Source organism: Aythya ferina (assembly GCF_964211825.1).
Source record: "Aythya ferina genome assembly, chromosome: 1".
Classification (NCBI taxonomy): Eukaryota; Metazoa; Chordata; class Aves; order Anseriformes; family Anatidae; genus Aythya; species Aythya ferina.
Window position 1 is genome coordinate 173,799,764 of NC_140296.1, and position 26,181 is coordinate 173,825,944.

General features: G+C 37.0%; 2 protein-coding genes across 5 annotated transcripts; one reads left to right on the forward strand and one right to left on the reverse strand.

Annotated features, from left to right (window-relative positions):
- Positions 1-1,149: 1,149 nt before the first annotated feature.
- On the reverse strand, positions 1,150-7,190 carry ATP23 (ATP23 metallopeptidase and ATP synthase assembly factor homolog). 2 transcript variants are annotated; one of them, XM_084529329.1, is made up of 6 exons: positions 7,000-7,190; positions 6,575-6,620; positions 6,388-6,469; positions 5,956-6,093; positions 4,470-4,553; positions 1,150-1,914 (listed from the first exon to the last, which is right to left on the reverse strand). In XM_084529329.1, exons 1-6 carry the CDS (start codon positions 7,169-7,171, stop codon positions 1,711-1,713), a joined length of 726 nt encoding a protein of 241 aa, XP_084385455.1. In that variant the 5' UTR covers positions 7,172-7,190; the 3' UTR covers positions 1,150-1,710. The 2 variants fall into 2 exon arrangements, with proteins under 2 accessions (XP_084385455.1, XP_084385454.1); XM_084529328.1 differs by lacking the exon at positions 6,575-6,620 and having other exon boundaries at positions 6,388-6,542.
- An 87-nt stretch (positions 7,191-7,277) lies between these two features.
- On the forward strand, positions 7,278-26,093 carry RPAP3 (RNA polymerase II associated protein 3). 3 transcript variants are annotated; one of them, XM_084514822.1, is made up of 17 exons: positions 7,278-7,365; positions 9,321-9,479; positions 10,490-10,630; positions 11,068-11,190; positions 13,427-13,554; positions 14,142-14,263; positions 14,625-14,695; positions 15,360-15,491; positions 16,750-16,877; positions 18,254-18,375; positions 18,828-18,898; positions 19,042-19,164; positions 21,098-21,309; positions 22,104-22,326; positions 22,990-23,087; positions 24,303-24,403; positions 25,555-26,093. In XM_084514822.1, exons 2-17 carry the CDS (start codon positions 9,327-9,329, stop codon positions 25,644-25,646), a joined length of 2,040 nt encoding a protein of 679 aa, XP_084370948.1. In that variant the 5' UTR covers positions 7,278-7,365; positions 9,321-9,326; the 3' UTR covers positions 25,647-26,093. The 3 variants fall into 3 exon arrangements, with proteins under 3 accessions (XP_084370948.1, XP_084370950.1, XP_084370949.1); XM_084514824.1 differs by having other exon boundaries at positions 22,131-22,326; positions 25,555-26,090; XM_084514823.1 differs by lacking the exon at positions 7,278-7,365 and adding an exon at positions 7,852-7,874.
- The last annotated feature ends 88 nt before the right edge of the window (positions 26,094-26,181 follow it).

Below are 26,181 nucleotides of genomic sequence, written 5' to 3' on the forward strand. Positions count from 1 at the left end.
TTGGTACGGAATATCCCTTTGGTTGGTTTAGGTCAGCTGCCCTAGCGATGTCCCCTCCCTGCCTCTTGCCCACCCCAAGCCTGCTGGCTCTTGGCAGGGGGTTTGAAAGAGTCTTGATACTGTGCCAGCACAGCTCAGCAACACAAAACACTGATGTGATAGCAGTGCTGTTCTAGCTACAGGTGCAGAGCACAGCACTGTATGGGCTGCTGCAGGGAAAGTTAACTCCATCCCAGGCAGACCCAGCACACAAGGAGAGATTGAGAGCCAGGACTGTTCAGTCTGGAGAAGAGAAAGTTCAGGCAGACTTTATCAACATGCATAAATATCTGATGGGGCAGGGGTGGAAGCAAAGACTGAGCCAGAGTCTTCTCACAGGTGCCTAAGGAAAGGACAAGAGGAAATGGGCACAAATACCAGAAATTCCATCTATTTCCATATACATAATTCCATATGTATCTGCATGTGTGATCAAATGCTGAACCAGATACTGAGAGGTGGTAGAATCTTCAATCTCGCAGACACTCAAACTCAACTAGACTTGCTCCTGCAAAACCTGCTCTAGTTGACCCTATTCTGTGCAATGGGGTTGAAAGAAACAGTCTCCAGAGGTCCCTTCCAACCTCAGCAAATTCTGCACAGAACTGATACAACCAGTAACAAAAAGTCCTCTCAGACCTTGAGATCCCATTAAGTTTGTTTGGCAATCAGTACGAAACAATAAAAATCAGAGGACTATTTGCTCCTTTGTGGATCTAGGTTTGCCATTTGAGTCTTAATCCAGTAACTGTTATAGTTATACCTGCAAACCCTTTGACTGTGGAGCCACAGGTCCATTATGTCAGTGAACTGTACCTGTGGTAGAATCATACCTTCAACTTCAAGAAAGAGGAAAATGTGGCTTTCTTGTATCCAAGACAATCATTATAATACTTTGTATTTGGGAATAACAGTTTCTCTAAGATTTATTATGGAGTTGGCAACTTTTCCCTTCCCTCAGAGGAAGAGATGAACTTCCAGTCTTTTTCCTATACTGTCAAGCAGGTAAGTTCCATACACTATTCATGCAAAACTCAGTCTGGTGGATAGACTCTGACAATGCTTATCCAGCCTGTAGGTTTGATCCTGTAAGCAGAATTGTTGGTCAAGTTTCTAATAAGCAAAAGGGCTTTATGTACCTGTACAGTTAACATTAGATGAGGTGGAATTCAGAGGTGCTCAAAAACTGACTTCAGAGACAAATGGGGCAGTTCACTACATTTGGGAATTAGCCCCGGTTGTTAAAAACAGGTCCAGGAGCTTTTTAAATGGACTGAAGAAGATAATCAAATTTATGACTATGTATCAAAGATGGTGGAAATTTAAAGATTTTATGAAAAGATTTGTTCAATAACAACAAAAATTTTAGAAACCAATTCCTACTCAAACCAAACAGAATTAAATGTGCATTGAAATGTGCAGATCATTATCTATTACATCATTTGGTGTACTAAACGAGCTTGTTGGAATAACAGGTAAAGAAATACAGTTTTTAGTCAAGTTCATTTACTTCATTTACCTTGATGTAAATTGGCTCCTTGAAAAAGTTTACAAAATTAATTGATGCACTTGAAAGAATTGCCCCTTTCCACCAGCATTGCAAGTGTAGATTGCAACTCCATATACTATAGAACAACCAGCTATTAACATAGTTTTTCACATTTTTTTCCTTTACAAATTAGCATTGTAGCGATCTCTGTTCAGAAAGTCTTTATAAGCACGTTTTGCATCTGTTTTATTGTGCGGGATTCTTCCAAATGGTTCCAGATCATTGAAGCAGGCATCAAACACTTCATCCACAGCTTTTTCCGCAGTCTCTCTGCTAACTTTTCGAACAGCCAGAATGGAACGAATTGCTCTGTCTCGTACACAAGTCTAAAGTGGGAATTAGAAAAAGAAAATGTAATTATTTAAAAAAAAAAAAAAAAAAAGAATAAACCCATTTTTTTCCCTTTTAAAAAAAAAGATTTTGTCAAGTATCAACTCCTACTATATGTGCAATAATTTTGTGTCACAGAAGAGTAAAATAACGTCTGCAATAAGCATTAAAAGACATTTCTGTTCAAATTTGTTTTAAGTATGTGTTTTAGTTTTCCATACCATTTCCATAAACTTCCAGATAAGAAAAGGATATTCCTCTCAACAGGAAAAAAAATAAAACTTGAGATTTGTTGTGGGTACCAAATATTTGTACAACTCAACTTGCACACAAGAGAAAATATGTCAAAAAGAAACATACATAAATCCCAGTTAGTACTTCTAACCCCCTTTATGTTGTAAAGCATAAAGGAATGACTCCTCTAATAGTCTTTATTTTGATACCTCTCTTTATGACTACTTTTGCTTACACAGTTTGTCTACTAAAAGATAAAAACAATGTAAGCATCTCCAGCTATAAGCTGACCACTGCTCTAGAATAAACAAAAACAATTATTTGGGATTCAACCTGTACTCTTCTCTACAAGTAGAAAGAAGCAGCTCCTCCAAGACATGCATGGTGTGACTGGTACCCTCTGTTCCTGACACATGGTAATATGGTTAGTATAACCAACGGTAAGGCACGCGTGCACAATATGCAACTGGGCTGGTCACAGATCACTCTTCCCTCCCTTTCTCCCTACCTCTCTGGTGCCAAGGTATGGGGGCACCCACTCACAGGGTTATTAAGGCCATTAGCATTATTAAGGCTCAGGTGCTGGGTCGTCAGGATGTGGTTACACCCATCACATAACTGTACAAGCACATGGAGCTTGGAACTGGGACACACAGAACTGGAAACTGTCTACAAGATCATGCAACAGCAAGCACTGAAAGCTAGACCAGCACTGCTGCTGGACAGCAAAACCCGTGAATCCTCTGGTGCCTCCACTGTCATCTTCCTGGAGGACTGAGTGAGTGGCTCATGTTCTTTTAGGTAAAGTCTGAGTCTGGCTTATGATTAATACACTGCTGACTAATCAGAATTTGACCTGATCTGCAGAGGGTCCAGGTGACTGAAAAGTCCGTGGAACTAAGAATTCTAGAAATTCTATGTAACTGTCAGCTACACTAAGTGGCAGAAATTGTAGATAACAACCTATGCTGATTGCTAACATATTATGCAACAATAAAGTGTAAAAATAATATATAATTATAACAAAAACCCCATGGCCAGTTGTCATTCTTTCAAGGATCTCTAAAACAACCTGCCTGTCCCTGTAGTGCTGGGTGACAAATGGTTATTTAGACCCCTTGTAATCCAGTTTTCAAACACTTAAGAGTTTTATGGCCTTAGAGTATTGCTGCTACATTTCCTGCAAACCCCATTTTTGTTGGGTTCTTATTGACCATCCATTGTCAGTGGTAATGCTATAGGACATGACTAAGTACTCTGGCATTTCACTTCAACAAAAATAATAAAGGTCTTCAGAAAAAATAATAAAAAATCCACCATGAACCGTTAAAGGTTAATTAAGCAAAGGTTGATTGAGTAGCAGGTCCACAGCTTATTCACAAGCACTGGTCCTGTCACACTACTGCTCTGCAAAAACGAAATTGCTGGGGAACATGGAAGAGATGAACAGTAACAAACTGACACTAATATCAAAACCTATGAAGAAGGAATGCTATTACAGACACACTTTGCAGATATAACTGATTATGCAAATTATGAAATTAAATTACAGACTAAAGTTACAGGAGGGTCCTGTACCCTGAATCTGTAAAACAGCAGAAGGAGCTAACAGTGTAAAGGAAACAGTAGGAGTAAGGAGGAGGAATAGGAAAAAATAATGCAGAAAACTGAATATTAGGAGGGTTCTACTTTTCATTGAAGTATTCAGTCAGCTGCTACAACTGCAAGACACAACAGGAAACAATACAGTTTCCTGGCCAGACCAGACAAGATCAGGCTCCCTATGCATACTCCCTCTTTCTGTCCCCCCACCGCCTGTTAAGAATATACTCCTGTCAGAGCAATGTGAGGAAGATGCAGATTACTCTGCAGCAATCAATGTTTCATGCAGCTGCAGTTCTGTTCTCGTTAGTAGAGAGATTTAAGAAAGAATCCAGCAATGGGAAATACATACAGAAAAACTGAGTGACAGGAGCCAAGAATGAGGCAGTAGGGAAAAAGAAATAACAGCAAAGAAACAAAATGCGCAAACCGGACCTAGTACACATCCAAAGGAAAACATGAGAAAGGAAAGGTGAGGGGCCTTGAGGAAGCTGAGACGTAAAACAAACAAGAACTAAGTAGGGCTCAGTAACATGAGAACAAAATAAAGTGGGAGAAATGCAGGGCAGATAAAAGCTGTACAACAGTATTATGGATTCTCAGACATCTACTTCTTTCTGCAATGGAAGTATCGCAGAAAGTGTAAAAGGCAGTGATCGACTATGTAAAGAAGGCTCATAACAAATCAGTAGACATTAATATCCATGGCCTTTACCTGATGGTGTGCTTTTAATCCAAATTTAAACCTGGCTATTTCATTCATCAGTGTACAGTCTCCACTGAGATTAGCAGCTCGAATCTAATGAGGAAAAAAATACAGTGAAATAGAAGATCAGAGAAAGACGTGGAAATACAAAGTTAAAAAAAAAAATAAAGATAACTGTTTTTCTCGGTATCTTTCTGTTGGCTGCTGATAGAGAATACTCCCTTCCCACTTGTACTTATTAATACCTTTTTTAACCACCCACTCAACCCCAGTGAACGCAAAGTGTTACTGCTCAACATGTAGGCTTCTACAGGGCCAAAAGCTCGCATATTCTCAATGCTTAAATGATTGAGCAGAAAAGATGATACTTACATATACGGACTACTAAAAGAATATAGAAATTAAGATTCTCCTAAAACCATCTAGATTAAAAACTCATACAAGAGTCTGGAAGAAACACAGGAACTTTTCAAAGAGTACCACCTGCGATACCCAGAGGAGCAGGAATCCAGCAATTATACAGAATGTCTTTACTGATACCATAAGAATTTAAAAAGTGAGGTAACTTTTTATCTACAAAAAATATAAAGACAATACATGATGACGTGAATCTTTTCCAGAGCAAATATGAGTAAAATTAATGTTTATGAAATCTGATCACATCAATTCACATCAATTCTCTTAAATCCTATTTATACATGAAACCAGGGCATATCTTAAGTCTGGAATCAAATATGTTCTCAAAAAAATACATACCAACTCTGTAAAATACTGTTATATCATTTTATTTTTAAAAAGTATAGTTAAGCCATCTAATTCACTCAGTGACAGAAATGTCATTTCATAATATTAATCATAAGGCAAAGCTTTTCAGTGGTCAAACAACAGGAATTACATCAGATATCAGATACAGGCACAATACGCAAGTTGTGTATATAAGAGAAATCCTTACTAGCCTGTGTTCACTGTTTAATTTCACCTACTAATGCATCAAATTTCTGAGGCCTTTCAAGCCCCACGTCCCCACGTCCGCTGAAATGGACATGGAGTCAAAACTAAAAGCATTATTAGCAACATCACAATCAAAAAAAGTGAGAAGACGAGATTACTGTTAACCAGAAAATATAAACCAACAAAAAATATACCCAACAAACAGATTTGCAGGAGAGAAAAGGAACACTATAAATATTCAATTAAGATGTGAATGTGTGCTAATCTCCAACTATTCTTATTTAGTAATAACCACTTCTTGTTATGCTTGCACGCACAGGGACCACATTTTACTTAGTATGACACTGACATATTAATATTTGTGAAAACAAGATACTTGTTCTCTGATTGAAGCTGTTTAAGTTGATCAGACAGAAAGGACAAAACGTATTAAGAGAATCAATCAAATGAAGTTTGTATAACAGGATACCTAATTAAACATGAAGCATCCCTAATAACCAGCAGCAATGAATTCAATGGCAATGTTAGAAGCATTTTAACTTACCTCTGAACAGGCTAAGTGTTTGACGTTTTTAAACCAGTCAACATGTGCACGGCAGTGATCAAAAGCGTGTATCAATTCATGCGCAACCACACGGTTCATATGGGATTGCTGGCGAATGTTGTTCTGACACAGAACAATCTGTAGAAGGGATAGGTAGTCTTTTCACCACGTTTCTTAGAGACCCATGCAGAACACCTACAGCAATTAGACTCTTTAGATCAATGTTTTTTTATCATCAGCAGCCCCACCATTCTTCAGTGTCCCAGCAGTGCCCAGTTCAATACAGCAGAACACCTTTCACATATCTATTTTCAGGACTTTAACTCAGGTATCAGCATGAATAAATCCATTTTTCTTTTTTTCATCTGGGAACGGGACACTAAGAAAAACTGTAGCCTCCTGTAAGATGACAGTGTCTGATTCGGTGCCTACCTGAGATGTGGCAGAATCAAAACCTCCACTGACACAGCCATCACAGTTTTCGCAAGAAAAGTGCCGGTCATTGAAGACAGTGCTGAAAGGTCCAAATGAACAAAGTTTGGGACAAAGTCGAGGAACTCTGCTAAGTCTGCGTAATACGGACGGTACTACACAAAAGGGGACGAATTAGTTTACGTACCAACCAGATTGCTTCATAGCCGCAAGAAGCAGTTGAGCGTGTGGATCTAGAAAAACATTGCTGCAATCAATTTCTCTAGAGAAAAGTTTTGGAAGTCGTCTATAATCAAAATACGGAGGCAGGGAAGGAAGGAAGCGCTGTGTGCGCAAACTCATGCTTGCTAGCGTTCAACCTGAACGTGACACAAATGGCCCGGCCACCCCCCCCACCACCCCGGTCACCCACTGAGCCGCGTCCCTAAGCACCGCGCCCACCCTTTCCTCGAACACGCCCGGGGACGGTGACCCCCCCGCCCCCCGGGCAGCCCGTCCCAGTGCCCGCTGCCCCCTCTGAGCAGAGATTTCTCCTCGCGTCCACCCCGCCCCTCCCCTGGCGCAACCTGCGGCCGCTCCCGGCCGAGCCAGGGGTGCGCTCAGGACCCTTACTCGTCTCCAGGCTCATCCGCAGCATCAGCTGGCAGCGGTTGTGGAAGGTGAAGAGGCTGCGCACCAGGAAGCCCTGCGGCTTCTTCTTGCGGTCGGGGAACAGCCGGTACCCGAGGTCATCCTCCTCCTCCTCCCCACCGCCCGCCGGCGGCGCGCCCCCCTCTGCCGCCATGGCCGCCCCCCCCGCTCCCTTCCCGGCCACCCTCCCGGCCACCGTCCCCGGCGGCAGGGCGATGGCGCATGCGCCGCATTCCCCTCCTCTTCCTCCTCCCCTCCCGCCGCGGGAGGCTGCATCGTGGGAGGAGGCCGGGCCGCGCGGCGGCGACGGCGGCCGGCAGCGGCCGCAAGAGGCGGGGTGTGGCGCAGGTGGGACGCGGCCGAGGCCAGGGCTGGGGGTGTCGGTGAGGGGCCCTGGGCGCCGGGTGGGGCGCAGGAGGCTCCCGCTGAGCCCCGGGCAGTTCCGCGGTGCCGGGCGGGGCCGGAGCGTGGCGCAGGCTGCCCGGAGGGGCTGTGGGGTCTCCTCCTTGGGGAGCCTCCGGAGCCGCCTGGGCGCGGCCCTGGGCAGCCTGCTCTGGGTTTCCCTGCTGGGGCTGGGGCTCCTGGTGGGCTCCTGGGGGCCCTTCAGCCTCAGCCGCTCCGGCCTTGCGTTTTCTGTTACTCTGAGATGCTTCGGAGCCCCAGAAAATGGCAAGGTTTAACGTGCCGCTAGGTTTTTAGTTGTGGAAGAGTGTTATTTTAGTTATTGGTAACGAAGGAAAAGCATCTTCGCCTAGGTGCCGCTGCCCGCAGTGTGTGGCGTGCCCGTGCCAGGTCACGTAGGGTTCCCCAGAACTGTCTGAGAGCTGTGGAGACGGCTCAGGACACAGCAACAGCAGGTGGAAAAACTAAAACACCCGTTATACTTGCAGATATGTTCAAAAATGCAGATTTTTGGCTTCATCTGAAGTTTCTTTCCACTTAGTTTAAAATAGACCAAGTAGAAGAGATTAGGACAAGTGTATTGCTAAGGCTGAGAAGCGTGTTGCCATCTGTGCACGTATCAGTGAGCAGCACAGCTGATGCATCAGGGTATGTGCTCAACTGCTTGCTCCCGAGGATGGAGAAACCTTTCTGTTTGGGTAGCATTAAATCATTGCTAACCATGCGGTATGTCTTATGCATCTTTTATGAGACTGCTACCTATAATTATGGGCAGCGCATTGTATTGCAGAAGTCATTACCTTGGGCCCATATATTTTTATATTTCCATGCTATTATGTTGTTATCTTGCACACACGCTCTATCTGTGTGTGAGTATATATGAATATATAAAAATAAATGAACAGAACTTAGTCCTTTTTCTGCCATAACAACTTTGCGTGCAGTATCTCCATAAATAGCTTCTACTTACACGTGAGGATTGCAAAGGGTCCTGAAGCTCTTTCAGTTGAGAAGTTACTATCAACTATTCGTAGTGTTTTTGATAAAGTTTGTATTTAGTTTCATCCTGAGCTAATTAATCATAGTTGTTTTCAATGTATGTTTGCTTCATCCTTTCACTTTTTTTTTTTTTTTTTTTGCTATGGATTGTTGCTTCATTTTTTTAATTGCAACCAAGGATGTTTTTAAGGCTGCTTATTACTCATGATTTGTCATACCTGTGATAATAAAATGTCTTTCACTTAAAAAGAAAATTCAGACAACAAAACTCATGAAGACGTATAAGCATTAAAAACTATTAAACAGTATTTTCAGGACTTGAAGGGCTGTGGGTGTGTAGAAAGAGCACATTCAAATAATATACTGAGTTGCCCTTCATCTATATAATGTATTGCCGCCTCATGCATTTACTCTTTCCTGTCCTAAAAATGCATGCATATCTAAACATACGCAGTTTCTAAGGGCAGAAAATGCTTTTGGGGTTGGTTTGTCAGAAGCCTTGTACGTCTTAATCTGTAGTTGAGACTTAACGTGGAGTATTCTTTATTCTGTCTTCTGGGAAATACTACAGAAATTGCTTTGAACTATCATAGTTTATTATTATCCATTATCACCTTCAAGTCTTATAACTTACACTAAATTGGAGCATGACTTATATATATTTATATAATCTAAATTATATCAGAACAAATAATGTCTTCTCTTTGTTCCCTCCTCTCCCCCCCCCCCAAGACATTTAAGTTGTGTTTCTTTATGGTTTCTTCCTATCTAATGTTTTTACTGGGTTATTTGGGAAGTCTGTCTTGCATGCAAGTCAGATTTCTTCATTTTGAAGGAGCTAGCTTCCTTCAATACTTACTTTGAAATTCTCTTTAGGAAGTTTTCTCCTTGAAATTTGGCAGGTTACAATGACTGCACCAAGTAAAGCACTGGAGCTACAGCTGCAGATAAAGCAAAATGCTGAAGAGCTGCAGGATTTTATGAGAGAACTGGAGAGTTGGGAAAAAGATATTAAGGAAGTAGATTCTGAATTAAGGAAACAAAGTGGTGTTCCAGAAGAGGTAAAAATCGATGGACTTACAATTTTTATTAACTCAACTATTCGTTACATGACAGTGTTTTTAGTAACTTCTTGTTCCGTTCTTTTTCTTCCCTCCCATGAAGAGTCAAGCTACAGAAAGATAATCCTTTTGCAGATTTTTTATTTCAGAGAATCCAGTTAACTTTGGCAAAATTACACATGTTGGCTTATAATATTTGAGTAGATGGTATGAGCTAACCCAGCTGACTTGTTCCTCGTCTGAAGTAGATCGAGGATTCCTCTGCAAACTGTTCCACCAACAGAGCTGTGGGGTTGTAGCTTCTGGAGTTCATGAATGCTTTGTGACAATAAGTGTTTAATCAATTCCAGGTAGACCTAGGAGAATATTTCTATCTGTAGCATCACTGTTATTTATTTATTGTGGTCTCTTAATATATTAATGCTAGTTTTTCAGTGATACTCTGCAGAAAGTTGTTGTAAAACTTAACCTTGTATGACAAATCACAGAACTGTAGGGGTTGGAAGGGACCTCGAAAGATCATTGGGTCCAACCCCCCCTGCCAAAACAGGTTCCTCAGATCAGGCTGCCCAGGTAGGCGTCCAGACAGGCCTTGAATATGTCCAGAGAGGGAGACTCCACAACCTCCCTAGGCAGCCTGTTCCAATGCTCTGTCACCCTCATCATGAAGTTCTTTTGCATGTCACTGCAGAACTTCCTGTGCTCTAACTTGCAGCCATTGTTTGCATAAAATACTTGTTAATTACCGTATACTGAAAGATTTATGCTTGTCTTTAGTGGTTTTGCAGAAATTCCTGAGAACAGCTTGCTTAATGGATTTCTAAAGTCAAACTAGCCAGCAGATGCAGATATTATAGAAGTAGAAATATCTCTATATATTTCTATTTCTATTTAGAAATAGAAGTCTATCTATTTCTAATAATATTTCTATAATATCTATACTGTAGACTATTCAGTACAAGTAAATAATAGTTATTCTGTTTCGTAATAAATTACTTATTTCAATCTAGAATTTACCACCAATTCGAAACAAGGCTTTTAAGAAAAAGAAGAAAAGCAAAAGTAAAGTCCCATCAAAGACAACCACTGAGGAAAACAAGAAAAACAAAATCAAGTCTTATGATTATGAAGCATGGGGAAAACTTGATGTGGTGAGTCAGGATATTTTCTTGTTAATTTAGTTTTCTCCCTAGGCACTTCTGTTTTGAAATCAGATTTACTCACTGTGCTGAATACTGTATGAATGTAGAAAGTAGCTTTTTCCCCAAAAGGGGTTAACTTTAACATGCAGAATAATGAGAAATACTGCAGCTTCCTATTGATTCTGTTTTCATCCAGCAGATTTCTCTTCACTTAAAGTCAAATACAATCTTTTATCAATAGGCCTGTTAAAAGGTTATAATTCTTGTAGAATATAAGACTAAACATGGCTGTCAGTATTAGAAGATAAGTCTTGTGAAATGTAGAATGCAGAATGAAGAGGACTTAAGGAGTAGAGCTTTTTAATCAGACGACTCATTTTCTTAGTCTTACTTGATTTATTTTGTATTGATAAGTTATAATAATAATAAATTTTGTCCCTTTTCAGGATAAAATACTGGAAGAACTTGATAAAGATGACAGTACTCATGATTCTGTGTCTCCAGAATCAGACTCTGAAGAAGACGGAATTCGTATAGATGCAGAAAAGGCTCTTGCAGAGAAGGAAAAGGTAATAGTATTATAAATGTTTATTATCTACAAAATAGTAACTTGGATGTAGGTACATTTGTAATTTGTTTTAAAAGATTGTCTGCTGAGATGAGAGTTCTGCTGGAATGTGCCTGCTCTTCAGATTTTTTTTTAATGTCTATGTTCCTGCCCATTATTCCAACATACAGGATTCTGACTACATTTCTGTTTCTCCTCATCACTGATTGCAGCAAAGGCTGTCACTCTACTTAATGTACGCTTATAGTGATCATTGTATTCGTGGATTTTTTTTTTCCATTAAAAAGTTGGACTGCTTTGTAGAATTGCTGTATAGACACACATGCTTACTGGAGCCTAAGGTATAAGTGCCCCAAGTGAAATCTCCAAGAATTTAAGATTGCTCCCTTTGTGAGGCCTCTGTGTCTCCGAATGATGGAGAAACTCATATGTCTCCACTGGCTTGGTAATGGCAAGTTGGTACCGGTTAAGTTTTTTACCCTGTTTTGCAAATAAAATACAATGAGACCTATCTTATGCTTCACCTTCTTAATGGGCATAGCAAGGATTTCTTTGGATAAAAAGTACAAAATCTTTGGTTGCTTTCAACAAGATGTTGATCAAACTTTGCCTTTGGGCAAGATAATAGGTATACAAAACAGCTCTTCTCATTGTGATCAAATCTGGGAGGAAGAAATAATAAATGCTAGTCGTCTGAACAACATTTAAGATGTGTGCCAAACAGTTTTCCACCTTGGGGCAAAAAATGCTTTTGCATTTGTGGAAGGAAAACCAAATAAATGCTGGTCTTTAGCTTTTCTCGGTATACAGGATCCTTATTAGGCATGTCATGCTCACCATCAGGGGCCTCTTGGATCTTGCTACAGACACATAGTAGATCTTGGACTCAGCAATGTTTCTTTGCAAGAAAAATGAACAAATTCTCTAAGGTTCTCACGTCATGATTTTGTCCTACATGACAGATTCAAGCACCAGAGACATGTAGTCAAGCCAGGATAATAACTTTAGCCCTAATAATTTCCTCTTCAGAGTGAAAGTAGTAATTTATTGCATTCTGCCTTTTAGGTGCTTTCTTGTATATATCTCTTTATCTAAGACAGGAATACTCCCAAAATCAAACAGGAACACTTTTCAGCAGTACCAACAGTATCAACTGACCAAGTAGCACTCTTTGTTGGCATAGGAAAATAACAAAAAACATACTTTGCTTTTGTGTGACTAGTGAAAGCTTTACCTGTTTGTTCTGTGTTAATACTTCTTTGTTTTTTAGTGTTGTGAAGAGTTTCATTTGTATGAGAGTTCCTTCCTCCCGGTCTTGGGCTTGCTAGGAGCCCAATATAATATTAGAAGTTTCTGTTAATCGTGTTGCATGCTGAATGCTTAATATCTGTGACCTGATACCATTGTGAAAGTCTTTTCAGGACTTTCCCCAAATAGTAACTAGGAGAAATCTGAATTTTAATAATACTGGGTGGAATGAATAAAGAGCATTAGATAAAGAGCACCTGAACTACATCAACTTGTAAGGTAGCTAGTCTAAGATAGTTATGTAGAAATTTATGAGGTTCTGAGAAAGTGTATTTAAAAACAACCATCTGATACCATCTGCCAGTCCATACTCTTCAGTAGAATTTCTTAGTGGCTTTGTTTTGTTTTTAAATTGTCTGCATGCATGACATCTGCCTACTCTCCCTACTGCTGTGAAATTCCCAGATGTATAATCTGCATTCTACACAGAGGAGAAATTGAGATATCTGTGACTGTTATCATTTTGGCAGCAGATAAAAGCCATGTCCCAAAAGAGATGTAAATTAGAATATTTACCTAGGAAAGGGAGGATGCCAAATCTAATCTCTAAAACCTGAAAAAAAAAAACCACAAAACAACAACAACAAAAAACAAACAAACAAACAAACTTCAGTAAACTTATATGGCAGTTCAAACAGCTTTGTACGTACTGCTTCTACATTTGTAGAAATGACCTACAGATACTGAAAGTTAGCATAATAAGAACAATTTACTGTATAAACAATGGTAAATATTTGGGATAGAATATTTAGTATTTTAGTTACAAGAAGTGTTTCACAGTAAAGCAGTAATTTGTGAGAGATGTTAAAAAAAACATTTGAGCATACTAAAATACAAGCTTTGATTACTGATTTTTGGTTTAAAAAAAAAGAACAAAAATGTATCTACACAGTAATTTCTTAAAATTACTATTTTCTTCTTATTTACAGGGTAACAACTACTTTAAACAAGGAAACTTTGATGAAGCTATAAAATGCTACACTAAAGGGATGCATTACGATCCGTACAATCCAGTATTGCCCACAAACAGAGCATCTGCTTTTTATAGAATGAAAAAGTAAGACCTGTATTGTTAAATCCTTAATACTTTTTTCTATGACATCCTACCTTCAATTTTCTTAATGTGTGTGTGTTTTTAACTTTTGATTATATTACTTATCATACTGTAATATGTAGGCCTATGTAAGGCTGGTTTCAAATTTGCTTTGCAGTTTCGAAGTGTAATAGGAATTGCTGTGACAAGGAATCTGGTAGTTTCTGTCATCTTGTTTTCCTTCTGTCTTTTCGTGCTTGAAGTTCGCCACCTTCTGTGTTATAGCACAAGACTTCAAAAAAAGGAAAAACAGAAGTTTAGCATCCAACTTGCCTTTCTGGTTCTATGATCTCTATTTTTAAGGTTTTAATTTCTTTTGGGGGGAATTAAGGGTATAGGCGAGTTGGTTATTCTTTTTATTGCAGTAGAGATTGCTGACATCCGTTTTCCTTTGCTTTTCCCGTATATTCTGAATCAAGAGGTGTTTAAACACTTATTCTATACCCCTTGTGAAGCCTGAAAATGTATCACTTTAGGAAGGAGTAACTTGCTGAGGTTTTATTTTTTGTTTCCTAGATGTGTTCACTAATTCACTTTTTTTTTTTAAATAGGTTTTCTGTTGCAGAATCTGATTGTAATTTAGCACTTGCTTTAGATAAAAATTACATAAAGGCATATGCCAGAAGAGGGGCTGCTCGCTTTGCTTTGAAAAATCTTCAAGGTGCTAAAGAAGGTGGGTCATCTTTAATCATTTCTTAAAAAACATGCACATTGTTTATCTGTGGGCTTGCCTAAAGCTTGTATGATTGGTGTATCTGACATAGGAATTCAATTTTCATATTCTGTAAACAAAAATAATGAAATACCATATTGCATATTCTTCTGTGAGGGTGAAATTCAACCAGCAAGTCTAAATAATTACCATAGGTGTCCATAATTAAAGATAAAGATATTAAATATCTTAGTGTTGTTTGTAATATCATGATTTTTAGGTAACTACAGAAAAGGGTTGTCTCCAGAAGAATGCTCTTATTTTATACTGTGGTTACAGGCCTATAATTCATACTTGAAACATTGTTTTCTGATCTTCTCAGATTATGAAAAAGTTCTAGAGCTGGATGCAAACAACTTTGAAGCAAAAAATGAACTGAAGAAAATTAATCAGGTAATAAGGTTGATAGGCCCCAACATAAATTAATACATCCTGTTTAGTTTGTATCAATTTATAACAAGAACTGAATTCAACACAATCTGATAGGTTTTTGCTGGCACTTCAAGTTCTCTGAAGTCAAAATCTGTAATTTAATGTCTTCTAGTTTTGGAGGTATTCATACATCAGTGTAATGGTGGGTTGGCAGATTATGACTGGATGTGTACATGAGCTTCTCTGGCTTTTTTAATCTTCTTCCATCAGGTGTTTTTTCAAGTTCTAGTCTTAATGATTTTTTTTAAAGTCACGTTTAGTGTTTTGGTACAAGGTAGCAGTACAGGTGTCAGAAAAATTATATATTCTCTTGGTAGCAGAGTAAAGCTAAACTGCTAGGCTGCTTGTAGTTCCACTGCTTGCTGTGCTATGCCAGACCAGAAAGTCAGTTTAAGCCTAGCAGAACAGAAACTCTTCTGCAAGTCTAACCTCTTTCGTGACAGGGAAAGAATGCTTATTATTATGATCTTACTAAAATATAAGAGTATCTAGCATTACCTCTTCAACAGTAGTTTTTAAAGTTCTTTACTTTAGACCTTTACTTCTTAAAAGTTTAGAATTTACTGTAACTCCTGTTCTGAAAATGTGTGAGGGAAATACCTACTGAGAAACAACATTTTTGCAGGCTCTCTCATCAAAAGAAAGCTCGGGACAGAAGGAGTGTGAAGATCCAGTTAAACCAGAATTAACAGACAAAGAGAAGAGGCGCATTGAAGACGAGCAGCTCAAGCAGAAGGCTGTTACAGAAAAAGATCTCGTAAGTTGTAACTTTTAATGGAAGAAGAGAACTAGCAAACTAGAGCATAGTCTTGTGCTGTTAGCTTGTTAGCTCAAATTAAATTTGATTCTGTCCTGAACGTCATACATAAAGTGTGCTTGATACACAGCTTAATTTCTGTTTCAGGCTCTGGTGGTGGTGGGAGGAAGGGGAGTCAGGTTCAGTTCTGTTTGGAATCTTCTGGGGGAATAATTGCAAGTTCGCTTTTAGAGCATCATTTGTACATGATAAATTTCAGATATATAGTAAGATAAAACCAGAACTATGTTTTACAAATAGCCCATTTGTCCAGTATTATGTGCATCTTGACTCTTGTCCAGCAAGGGTTGTAGACTATCTTTTGTTTTCAAACCACTGATGACATGGTGAAATGTAGTTATAAGAAGAACTTAAAGGAGTACAGGCAACAGTGACAATGTTATTTCTGATAACGTTATTTCTGGGTATATTACCTTGACTCATAGTTGGCTTGTTGATTTCTCTCCCTCCCCACCGCTGCAATTAAGAAATAACTTTACCTACTAAACTATAATTTTCTTACTATTCTCTTATCTACTTAACTTCTGACTTTTTATAAGTTTTCATTTTTCTTTTACTGGTTGTAAGAGGTTAGTAGGATTAAGAGTAGGGAAATAATGAAAGGATACATTAGGTAGGTAAACGGAACAAAAAGGGGCCACAGTAACAAAATGCTATTAGCTTTGGCTACAGAACCATTAACTTTGGGTGCAGCCTGGCTTATAGTGCACATCAAGAGTAAAGAAATATTACATGTGCATCATCTTCTCTGCTACTACTTTCCTCACTGGCAAAAAAAAAAAAAAAAAAGCAGAGGCTGCAATTTGTACTTAACAGGATCAGTGTTGCCAGGATCAGCCCTACAGTCATTCAACTGTGCTGTCAACAACATACTGTACTAGACTAAAATTTCTTTACTGTGGCACCTCTCCTTTTGCATACTTAAAGTACCATTTCTTTCTTTTCCAACTAATCACCTTAAACTGTAGAGATAGCATTACTTTTAATCCATGAAGTACTGGAAAAAAATAAGAAATTTTTGTGGTCTACCTCCAAAGGGTTTAGATATGAAAAAATGTCATAAATACCTGTATTGAAATTTGTGTTCTTTGTGATTCATCTTCTTGATATTGTGTCCTTGTCTACTAAAAAGAAAAAAATAGCTAATTGCACTAGATCTTTCTCAACGTTACCTTTTCTCCGAACTTAACTATAACAGGGTAATGGTTATTTCAAAGAAGGAAAGTATGAGGCTGCAATAGAATGTTATACACGTGGTATAGCAGCAGATGGCACCAATGCACTTCTGCCAGCTAACAGAGCTATGGCCTATCTGAAGATTCAAAAGTAAGTAGGATTGCATGTACTGTATTGTTTCTTTATTTCTAATATAAGAAATTCTGTATGTAGTTCTGAACTAGAAGGAAGCCTGATCCAGTGGGTTTTCACCCAAGTTTCATTAGTCACTTGTTGCAATTCTTTCTAGAATTCAGTATGGAATAAATCATACTGAAAACAACAAGCGATTTAAAAACAACCGAATATGTGGGATCTCATAATGTATTTCATAGGAAAGAAGTTCTGAGAAAATAAAATAACATCAGTTTGAAATTATAATGAAACCTAAGTGATTTTTTTTTTAAAAGTTTGACTTCTCATTCTTTCACACGTGTAAAATTCTACATATTTACCTTTATCGAAGGACCGGCACCTTTGTCTTTTTTGGCTATAAAAACAGTCAGCTACTGAGTGTTGCCCTGTATGAAAAAGTGGATTGCAATTGCTAACTTGAAAAGGAATGGGTAGGAGCTTTTTCTGAGAATAAAGTAATCTTTAAAAATACTTCTCTAACTCTAATAGTTTGTACGTGTAATTTCTCTAATTAAACTTTTCTCACGTAATCCAGTAACAGTAGGAAATGCATACTTTCTACCAAATGAGCAAAATTCCAAATGACTGTTTTTGAAGTCTTTGAATTTTGCTTCTTTTTTTTTTTTTTTTTTTTTTGCTTTGACTCCCTGTTGGTATAGGAGTTTAAACCTTTTAAATTGATGATAGGATGAGAAGCAGAGAGCTGAATGTTTTATCAGTCATCTCTTCTAATGTGTTGTGGCTGACCATGTACAGACAATGCACTGATCTCAAAGTATGCAATTATTAAGTAGACTGCATGGGTACTATTTCCATTTAAGCCGTAGAGGATACCATAATGCAAGTAATGTCGGAGAATCAGAGGAAGTGATACTCTACTTGAACGGCCAAGAAGAAAACTGATAGTGTGAGATAAATCGGTATATTGTTTACACTTCAAAGAGGACTCAAACGTGAAATGCAACAAAAGCTCATTGGTATTCTCATCAGCTCTGTAGGTTTTTGAGAGCTGAAAAAAATGTACTGTTTCTGTAAATTTAATGATAAATGGAGAGAAAAGGAATGAACAAAAATACTTTAATATTCACACATTGGAGTCATGATCAAACATAATTGGAATGACTTGATCTTAGAATGAAAGAAAATGACCTTAATACAAGAATATGCTGACTTATAATTTCTGATATTGTTAAAAATATGCTCTTTTATTTTATTTTTTGTTCTATGTTTTGGATCAGTGGTATATAGGTAATTAAGGTCTTTGTATTTTAACTTCTGTGTAGCTCTGTCTTTTAAGTTGAAATTGCTTAATTTGAAACTAATCATTAATTTTGTATTATTCTTTTGCTGAGATATGAAGAGGCAGAAAATGATTGTACGCAAGCTTTGCTGTTAGATGCCTCCTATTCTAAAGCTTTTGCCAGAAGAGGGGCTGCAAGAGTTGCTCTTGGAAAGTTAAAAGAAGCTATGCAAGGTATGACTCTGAATTAGGATGTGTGATGGGTAGAAGGACATAAGTAGAAATAGTAAAAGTAGATAAGTAAAAGGAGGTCCTGATTTTTGTTTTTAATCTTAAAATAACAATTAAATAACGTGCTGACTAGCTGAGGTTTCAGTGCAAAAGTTAGGATGAATGGGCTTAGTTGTTTTTCAATGAATATGTATAACTTTTATATTGGTATTCATATGATAGGAGGATGGGCTTGTGTGAAATTACAACAATTGCTAATTAATAGTAATAGTTTGAAAAATTAATGTAAAACTAGATTAAGATAGATATTAGGATGAGTTACCTGTCTCTAAGTATTTTATAGCTATGAGAACAAATGGGAGGTATAAAAATTTGCCATTAGAAAAATTAAATTCACAAATTTCAATTCGTAACTTGAAATGCGTACATTTTTCATATGTTGTCTTTCACTTCAGATTTTGAAGCTGTTCTGAAGCTGGAACCTGGAAATAAACAAGCAATAAATGAACTCACTAAAATAAGAAATGTATGTACACCAATGATTTTTTTTTTAATGTAAACCTACAGTAATAGTTTTTTCATTCTTTATTATGTAAATTTTAACAAATAATTATTTCTGAAACTTGCAGTTTTTCTGGCAAAATTACATTTTTAATTTTTTTTTTCCAGGAATTAGCTGAGAAAGAACAGTTAGCTCAAGAATATAAAGAATATCCTGCAGTATTGATAAAAGAACCAGAAATAAAGAATATAGTGAAACTCATTGATGATCCATCACTCCTGAAATCAACAGTGAGTTGTTTTTTTTTAAAAAAAAAAAACAAAAAACGAACAAACAAACAAACAAACAAAAAAAAAAAAACAAAAAAAAAACCTTTGTGAATTGCTATGTATAATGATGGGAAAAAGTAGAGTTTAAGTTACAATCAGCTTCTTGCATCTTCTGATAGATATATACTGCATGTGGAAATCTCAAAAGTTCAGAGATTTACTTTTGTGATATTTTTTCAAGAATGTAACTTCTGCATTTGTGTGTGTTCAACAGTATCCATAGTGTAAACAGTGCTATACAGGAAACATGGTGTGTATATATATCAACAGTATGAAATAGGGAGGCAACTCCACAACCCTCTCCCGAGTCCTAACATTATAGTTGAGAGTAAATGGGTGGCTAATGGGTAAATGGGTTCAGTCTCTCATGTTTGACTGCAGACTTGAGAAAGCTCTGGGTAAATGTCCCCTCTCTTTCATCAGCTGTTTCCAGTTCCTATAGCAACTGCTGTAGTAACAAGGCATGTTGCATACCCATCTCATACGTTGGTATCACTCAGGGCTACTGCGATAGCTTCGAGCCTGCAGTTTGATCCATGTATGCTGTGAAATAGCTGAATTATTTTTTTTCAAGAAGCAACATTTTTAAAGTCTGAATTATCATTCTGACTATAACCACTGATGGGTTACATATGACAAAATATGATGATACGGAGTATGCATTCTTGTGTAAATACAAAGTGTGTTCAAAATGTGTGGCTAGTTTTCGTAGGAAATACGTGATTATTTTGATACCTTTCCTTTAAAGTATTATATGCTCTACAACCAGATGGTAAAAGTATATGTATTTAATACACTATCTTTAGAAACCTAAATTAATTTATTGTGAAGTAGCTGAAATATGACACCTGATTATAGACAGTTTTCAGTTTGGCTGCTAAGTTGAGATACTAGGCGGCATTTTTTCTGTGTAACCCTGTAAATTTTTTCTGTGTAATCTGTAACAAGTACAGATTAAGTATCTGTGTTCTTTGTACTGCCCAAGAACTGTAACTGTCTCATATCGAGTAGGCACTCTTAGCACAATGATGAGGTGTCATATTGTTAAAGCAAACCATATATTGTCTGTTCGTACCAACCATACAGGGCTTTTTGGGCATAATTTAAAGCAGTTTGCAAATTGTTGTGAAGACTTGCAGAGGGTTTATGTTAGAGCTGGGCAGAGAAATCTGCCATCTCTAAAAGTATAAATTGTTGAATATGTTTAGTTTAACCATGTATATTTGCATCAATATTCGTAGAGCAATTTAGATTCTATTCAAAGAATTCCAAAGTTACACTAACTGGTGCTTCATAAGACCTAGGAACGTGGTGGTAGGTGATCAGAAATAATGGTGGTCATGCAGAGATGAAACGAACAAGCTGAAGCATTTTAATTACTCAGCATGTTCTCCAGTGGTAGGATTATTACCTTGTGTTGTATGCAACTTGGTCAGCCAGGAGGCCTGAGTTACAAATATTTATCTCAAAATATGAAGTTGAGAGATAAGTCATATGTTTATGGGTACTTCTTTGTTTAGCTAAATTACAAAGCTTGATCAGGTCATTGGTCAAAACTTTCTTTTTTTTTCTTTTTGGGGGGGGAACCCCCAAAACTTTTTTTTTTTCTTTTTTACTGGAAAAACAGAATACAGATTCTGAGATACTGTAGGGGTATGCTGGTTTATAACAAATTGAGCAAATGATAATATTAGACTTCCTGTAGAAAGTCATGAAGCTTCCTTTTTTTGCCATTTATCTTCACTAAGTGTCTCCTGTGTGTTTCAACATACATGAAACTGGTTATGATGAAATTGTTTAATTATAAACAGGAGTTTCTCTGGTGCCAATACAGTGTATATTTATGTTGACATAAAGGCTTACATGCATGACATCAGGTGTGTGTTCTGTTTAGAAGCCTTTGCGAACAATACCCATTGAAGAAGTTGATGACGATATGCCAAATAGTGATTTCCCCAGCACTACTTCTTTCGTTAATAACTGTACAAATTTGACAAGTATTGAAGCAACAGAGAATCTGGATCAGGATGATCACTTAACTACAATGGACATTCCAAAAGCAAAGCAATTAAAAATAGAAGAAATCGCTGATACATCACCATTACAGTAAGTATAAAAATTCTGACCCTCTTTTAGTAAGGTAGATGTAGTTGAAATATAATCTTAATTCTTAAAGTTCTACACGTGATGAGATATATAACATAATTTGGAGAATTTGAATTAAAAAAAAATATGCAAAGAAACGTGCAGTTCTTACATGTCTGTCTCTTTGATCAAGTAGTGGTAGAAACACATATAGTCTGTTAGTGTCGTATGGAAAGTTAGTAGTTGCTCTTACATTTCAAAGAGGAAGAAACTGGAAATATTTTCCCATATTCCATATTCACTTCCTCGTGCACTGTATCTTTCCTTAGTACCTTTTATGGAATCCTGATTGAAGACTTTGTGAGGACTGCTTCCCCTTGCCTTTTTCAGCTCAGTCAGATGGATTTACCAGGTGTTGAAGAAAAAAGTAAATTCCTTAGTCATTTTATAATTTCTGAAAAAATAAATGGACTTAACTGAAAAATTATAGGACAAAAAATAGTGCCACTGTAACCAGTATTGAAATTGAAACAGGTTGCTCACTTGCCATGGTACTGTGGTTTAACCTCAGATGAACCTTCAGGTCAGTCAGATAATGACAGGAAAAGTGGGAATGGTTTTAAAGTGAAAGGGGAGATTTAGATTAGAGGTTTGGAGGAAATTCGTCATTCAGAGAGTGGTGAGGCAAAGGAACAGGTTGCCCAGAGAAGCTGTGAATGCCCCATCCCTGGAGGTGTTCAAGTATTTTAGATTTTTTAGGATTTGAAAGGTCTCCTGTTAGGTCTCAGTGCAAAATTTCCTTTAATGTTTTCTAGATTACATACTTTGAAATCTCTCTTCAGGCTTCCTGCTAGTGTGAAAGGAATTTCACCAGTGTTGCATCCATCTTTCACTACAAACAAGCAGGCAGAAAAAGAAATCAAAGCATCATATAGATCTGCTTCTGCAGTCCCTGCCATTCCTGCAAATTCTTTCCAGCTTGAATCTGATTTCAGGAAGCTGAAAGACTGCCCAGAAAAACTGTATTTGTATCTCAAGGTATGAAACGTATTATTGTTTGACAGTACTTTGATAGCATCAACTTAGGCGAAAAGGGTAGCTATGTTAGATTGTCTTAGCAGTGTGAAATAGTCCCTTTCTTTAATTGCCTGCACATAATTATAAGTAGCGTGAGCTGCATCCAAATAGTTCTCCTCTTGTGTCTGACTTTTCACTTACCTCATGTAGAGTACAGTCTCTGTATAATCTGTCATCTTTTAAGCGTAGGCCCTAAGTCTGTAAACATATGAATATGTCAGCAAAGTGAAATTGTTTTCTTCAGATGAATGCTTCTAGGGTAATCAGACATATAGCAAAATTCTTCTCCCTTTATACTGAAAAAATACTTGAAACACATCAAGAAACAAATCAATCTACATCTATCAGCTTCTGCTGATACGTGTGTGTGTGTGTGTGTGTGTGTGTGTGTGTATATATATATATATATACACAAAAATTGCTTAGAATGCTTTTTTTTTAAAGAATGTAGCAAAAATCTTCTCAAGAAAAAAATAAAGCCAGACAAAACACACAAACAGTAATTTGTTAGTTTTCATGCACTTCCAGCATTGCCCAAGACATCCTAAATATTCGTTTATAATTCTTATGACTCAAATGTGGTTTTTTTGCCTAAATAACATACCTTTCTTAATTTTCCCAAAGCAAATAGAGCCTTCGTTTTATCCAAAACTGTTCCAGAAGTCCTTAGATCCAGACTTGTTTAACCAGATACTGAAAATTCTACATGACTTCTACATTACGTAAGTTAAGCTTCTCTTTTGTTGTATATTGCTTGTTGCTATTCCCATCCTGCCCCTCACTTTTGGGCTTACAAAATTATTTTGAATATGTAGCATTACATGAATCCGGGTACAATACTTGGAATGATTTAATTCTTCCTTACTAAGAAATTAGACGTATCTTGAAAAGTCAGAAAAGTAAGGAAATAAATAGGTTCTACCTAGACTAACCTGTTAGTAACATTTAGATAGAATGAAATAATTTTTGTTCATGTTACTATGTATGTCCCATTATCACATATGGTTGCATGATATTAATTTTTTCTATTCCTGAAGCTAAGAAATGTATGTGGTTTAATTCTTCTATGCCATGCCTATTGTGATACACTCTGAATTCTTAATTACCTGCTAGAATTTTACAGTAGCTTGTAGTAAATGTATAGGAGCTAGAAGTTCTAATGTGAAAGGAATGACAATTTGTTCTGAAATTTCTGTCTCTGCTACCATTTGATTCTTAAATATCATTTACCTGTTGGAAGCAGTTTGTTACTTACATGGATTATGCTGTGAGCATGCATTCAAAATGCTGATCAGTCCTTGTTCTATGGAGAAAAGTAAATGTAAATGAATATTAGGCTTTTTTTCAGTTTCTGTAAATGCCCATCATTTGTGTGATGAGGCATTGTCCTATATTTGTGATATGACTTAAAAAGGCTAGTAAGCTTAAGTTGTCTGCAGTAAGGTAAAAGGCATTTGTTCTGTAGGGTGACAGAACAAGTTACAGAAGAAAAACACTCTTAGTTGTTAGTATTTGTAGCAAAGATGGTGCTTGCTTACTACTGCCTGTTGTCCAGAAGAATATAAAATGAACAAAATCTAGGAATTGCCTATACATATAAAAATGTCAGTAGCTGTAATGAGGTGCTTGTTATGACAAGGTGAAAGCATTAAATCATTTAATAGCTATTCTGTACATTAACAGCAATCATTTTGCATCAGTCCTTTTTTTTTTTTTTTTGTACTTCTCTGCTCTTGGTCTGTATTAAAAGGATGCTTGGATAAATATTTCTGTTTTTGGCTCTCTTCTAAGTCAGTGGAAGAATGCACAGGAAAGATGAGAATGGGAAAGGAATTCCATTGGTCCTTTCATTTCCTGAAGTCTTTAATATCGCTTGCAGCTACTGAATCTTTCTAATCAACAGTAGTTATTTTTATGTTTCTAATAATCTTCTACAGGAAAGAGGAGCCATCACTCATCCTTGAAGTCCTCCAGAGGCTATCTGAATTAAAAAGATTTGATATGGCAGTAATGTTTATGTCAGGCTCAGAGAAAAAAAGTAAGTAGTTCAGTACCATCTTCTAAAACTTGGTTTGTTGATACTGTATTTTGCAAGAAACGTGCAAAAGAGTGCTACTATTGTTTATTCCATGAAATAATAACTTAAGATTAGTTACTTGTCTAATTCAATGCTTTTTGATTACTTTAGAAGCCAATATGAAAATATATCACTTTTCTTAAATATTTTGATTATTTATTAAGACTTGAAAAAATACAGCTAAATCCTTCTGGTTTTGTCAGTAATACCACCACACTTTATTCTGATAAAATAACTTCTCATTACCACTTCAGTTTGTAACTAGCAATGCTACAAATTTATGAATTTGTATGAAGTCTTATATCTCAGGTCAAGGTGTACCAATTACAGTTTTCACAGCTATGACCACTTCAGCAATTATGGTTTTAGTGTTGTCAAAAAAATCATATTTTTTTTTAGCAAGCATTTTTTTTTTAATTTTTTTTTTTTAGAAACAAAGCAAGTGTTTCTAAACCTCTGTCCTGTCCTTGAGGTGTCACTTAGATTAGGTTGCAATCCAGGCTGACACTGGCTTGAATTCCAGGTTTATAAAACTGTGGTTTTCATGTCAAACACTTCTTGTTTTACCATGCCAGACAGACTAAGTAACAGTGAGACACTCACAAGCTAAACTTTTCTTTAGGAACAAGTAATGTTAGATTTACTCTCTACAATTGAGTTTCACTAATAACCATTATAATTTGAAAATTTTGTTATGTGAATCTCCTTACAATAAAATTACTTGTTTGACTTACTGAAGTGCAAGTCAATTCCACTCAGGAATTGCCTTCACATCATAACCTGATGTAAGCTTTATCTGCCATCTGGCATTAACTTTTATCTTCTGCATTTAATGGTGTAGTGCCAAGATAGTAAACAAAATAAAATCTGTCTGTTTACGTTGTCAGTATTGTATATCCATTTAAGGAAATGTTGTTAGGCAATTCACGAGCATCAAAACAGAGGGTTTCTCTTTGCTGCCTTTCTTTATCCTCTGAGTAATCCTAAAAACTTACTCATATTTCAGCTATATAATGCTGAAAACCCTTACTCACAGAAGAAAGAGTTGAACTAATTTACGTTCTGACTGTTAATTGCAAAAATAATGGTTTGTGTTGGGATTTTTTTTACAGTTACACAGGTATTGTTCAGTCATGTGAAACACATGGGGTTGAAAGATACCCAGGTTGAAGAATTGGAGAAGAAATACGGCATTTTCTCTTAGTTTAGTGAGTTCACTGACATTACGCATGTAAATTGCTGTTTCCACATTTTTGTCATGTGGAAATCATCTGAAGAAGCCTGTAAAGACTGGAGTTCTGTTGCTTTTGTATAAGTAATGAGATTCTTGAACTTGATTCACCGGAATGGCAAGTAGCTGGAGAAAGTTCTGCCGTCACGTTTGCTGTCCAGCACCTGAAATAATACAGATCTACATTCTTCAGTGGAATCAATTTGCCTAAAAAACAATTGGATCAATTGGCATTCAGGATTATGACTACAAATGGAGATCTCTATTAGAAAGAAAACATGTATTTATACGCATCTTTTTTGGTAAGAATCAAATGGTGTATATTACAAACTTGCCTGTTGTTTTGTTTGTGTGTTTTTTTTTGTTTTGTTTTGTTTTTTTTTTTAGAAATTAAATGTTGAGTTGAAAATACCAAATATGTCTTTTTTTTTTTTTCTTACTCCGGTGCCTAAATCACTCCTCTAAGGACAGACCATGCCATAACATCCATAACATATAATCTGCAAAG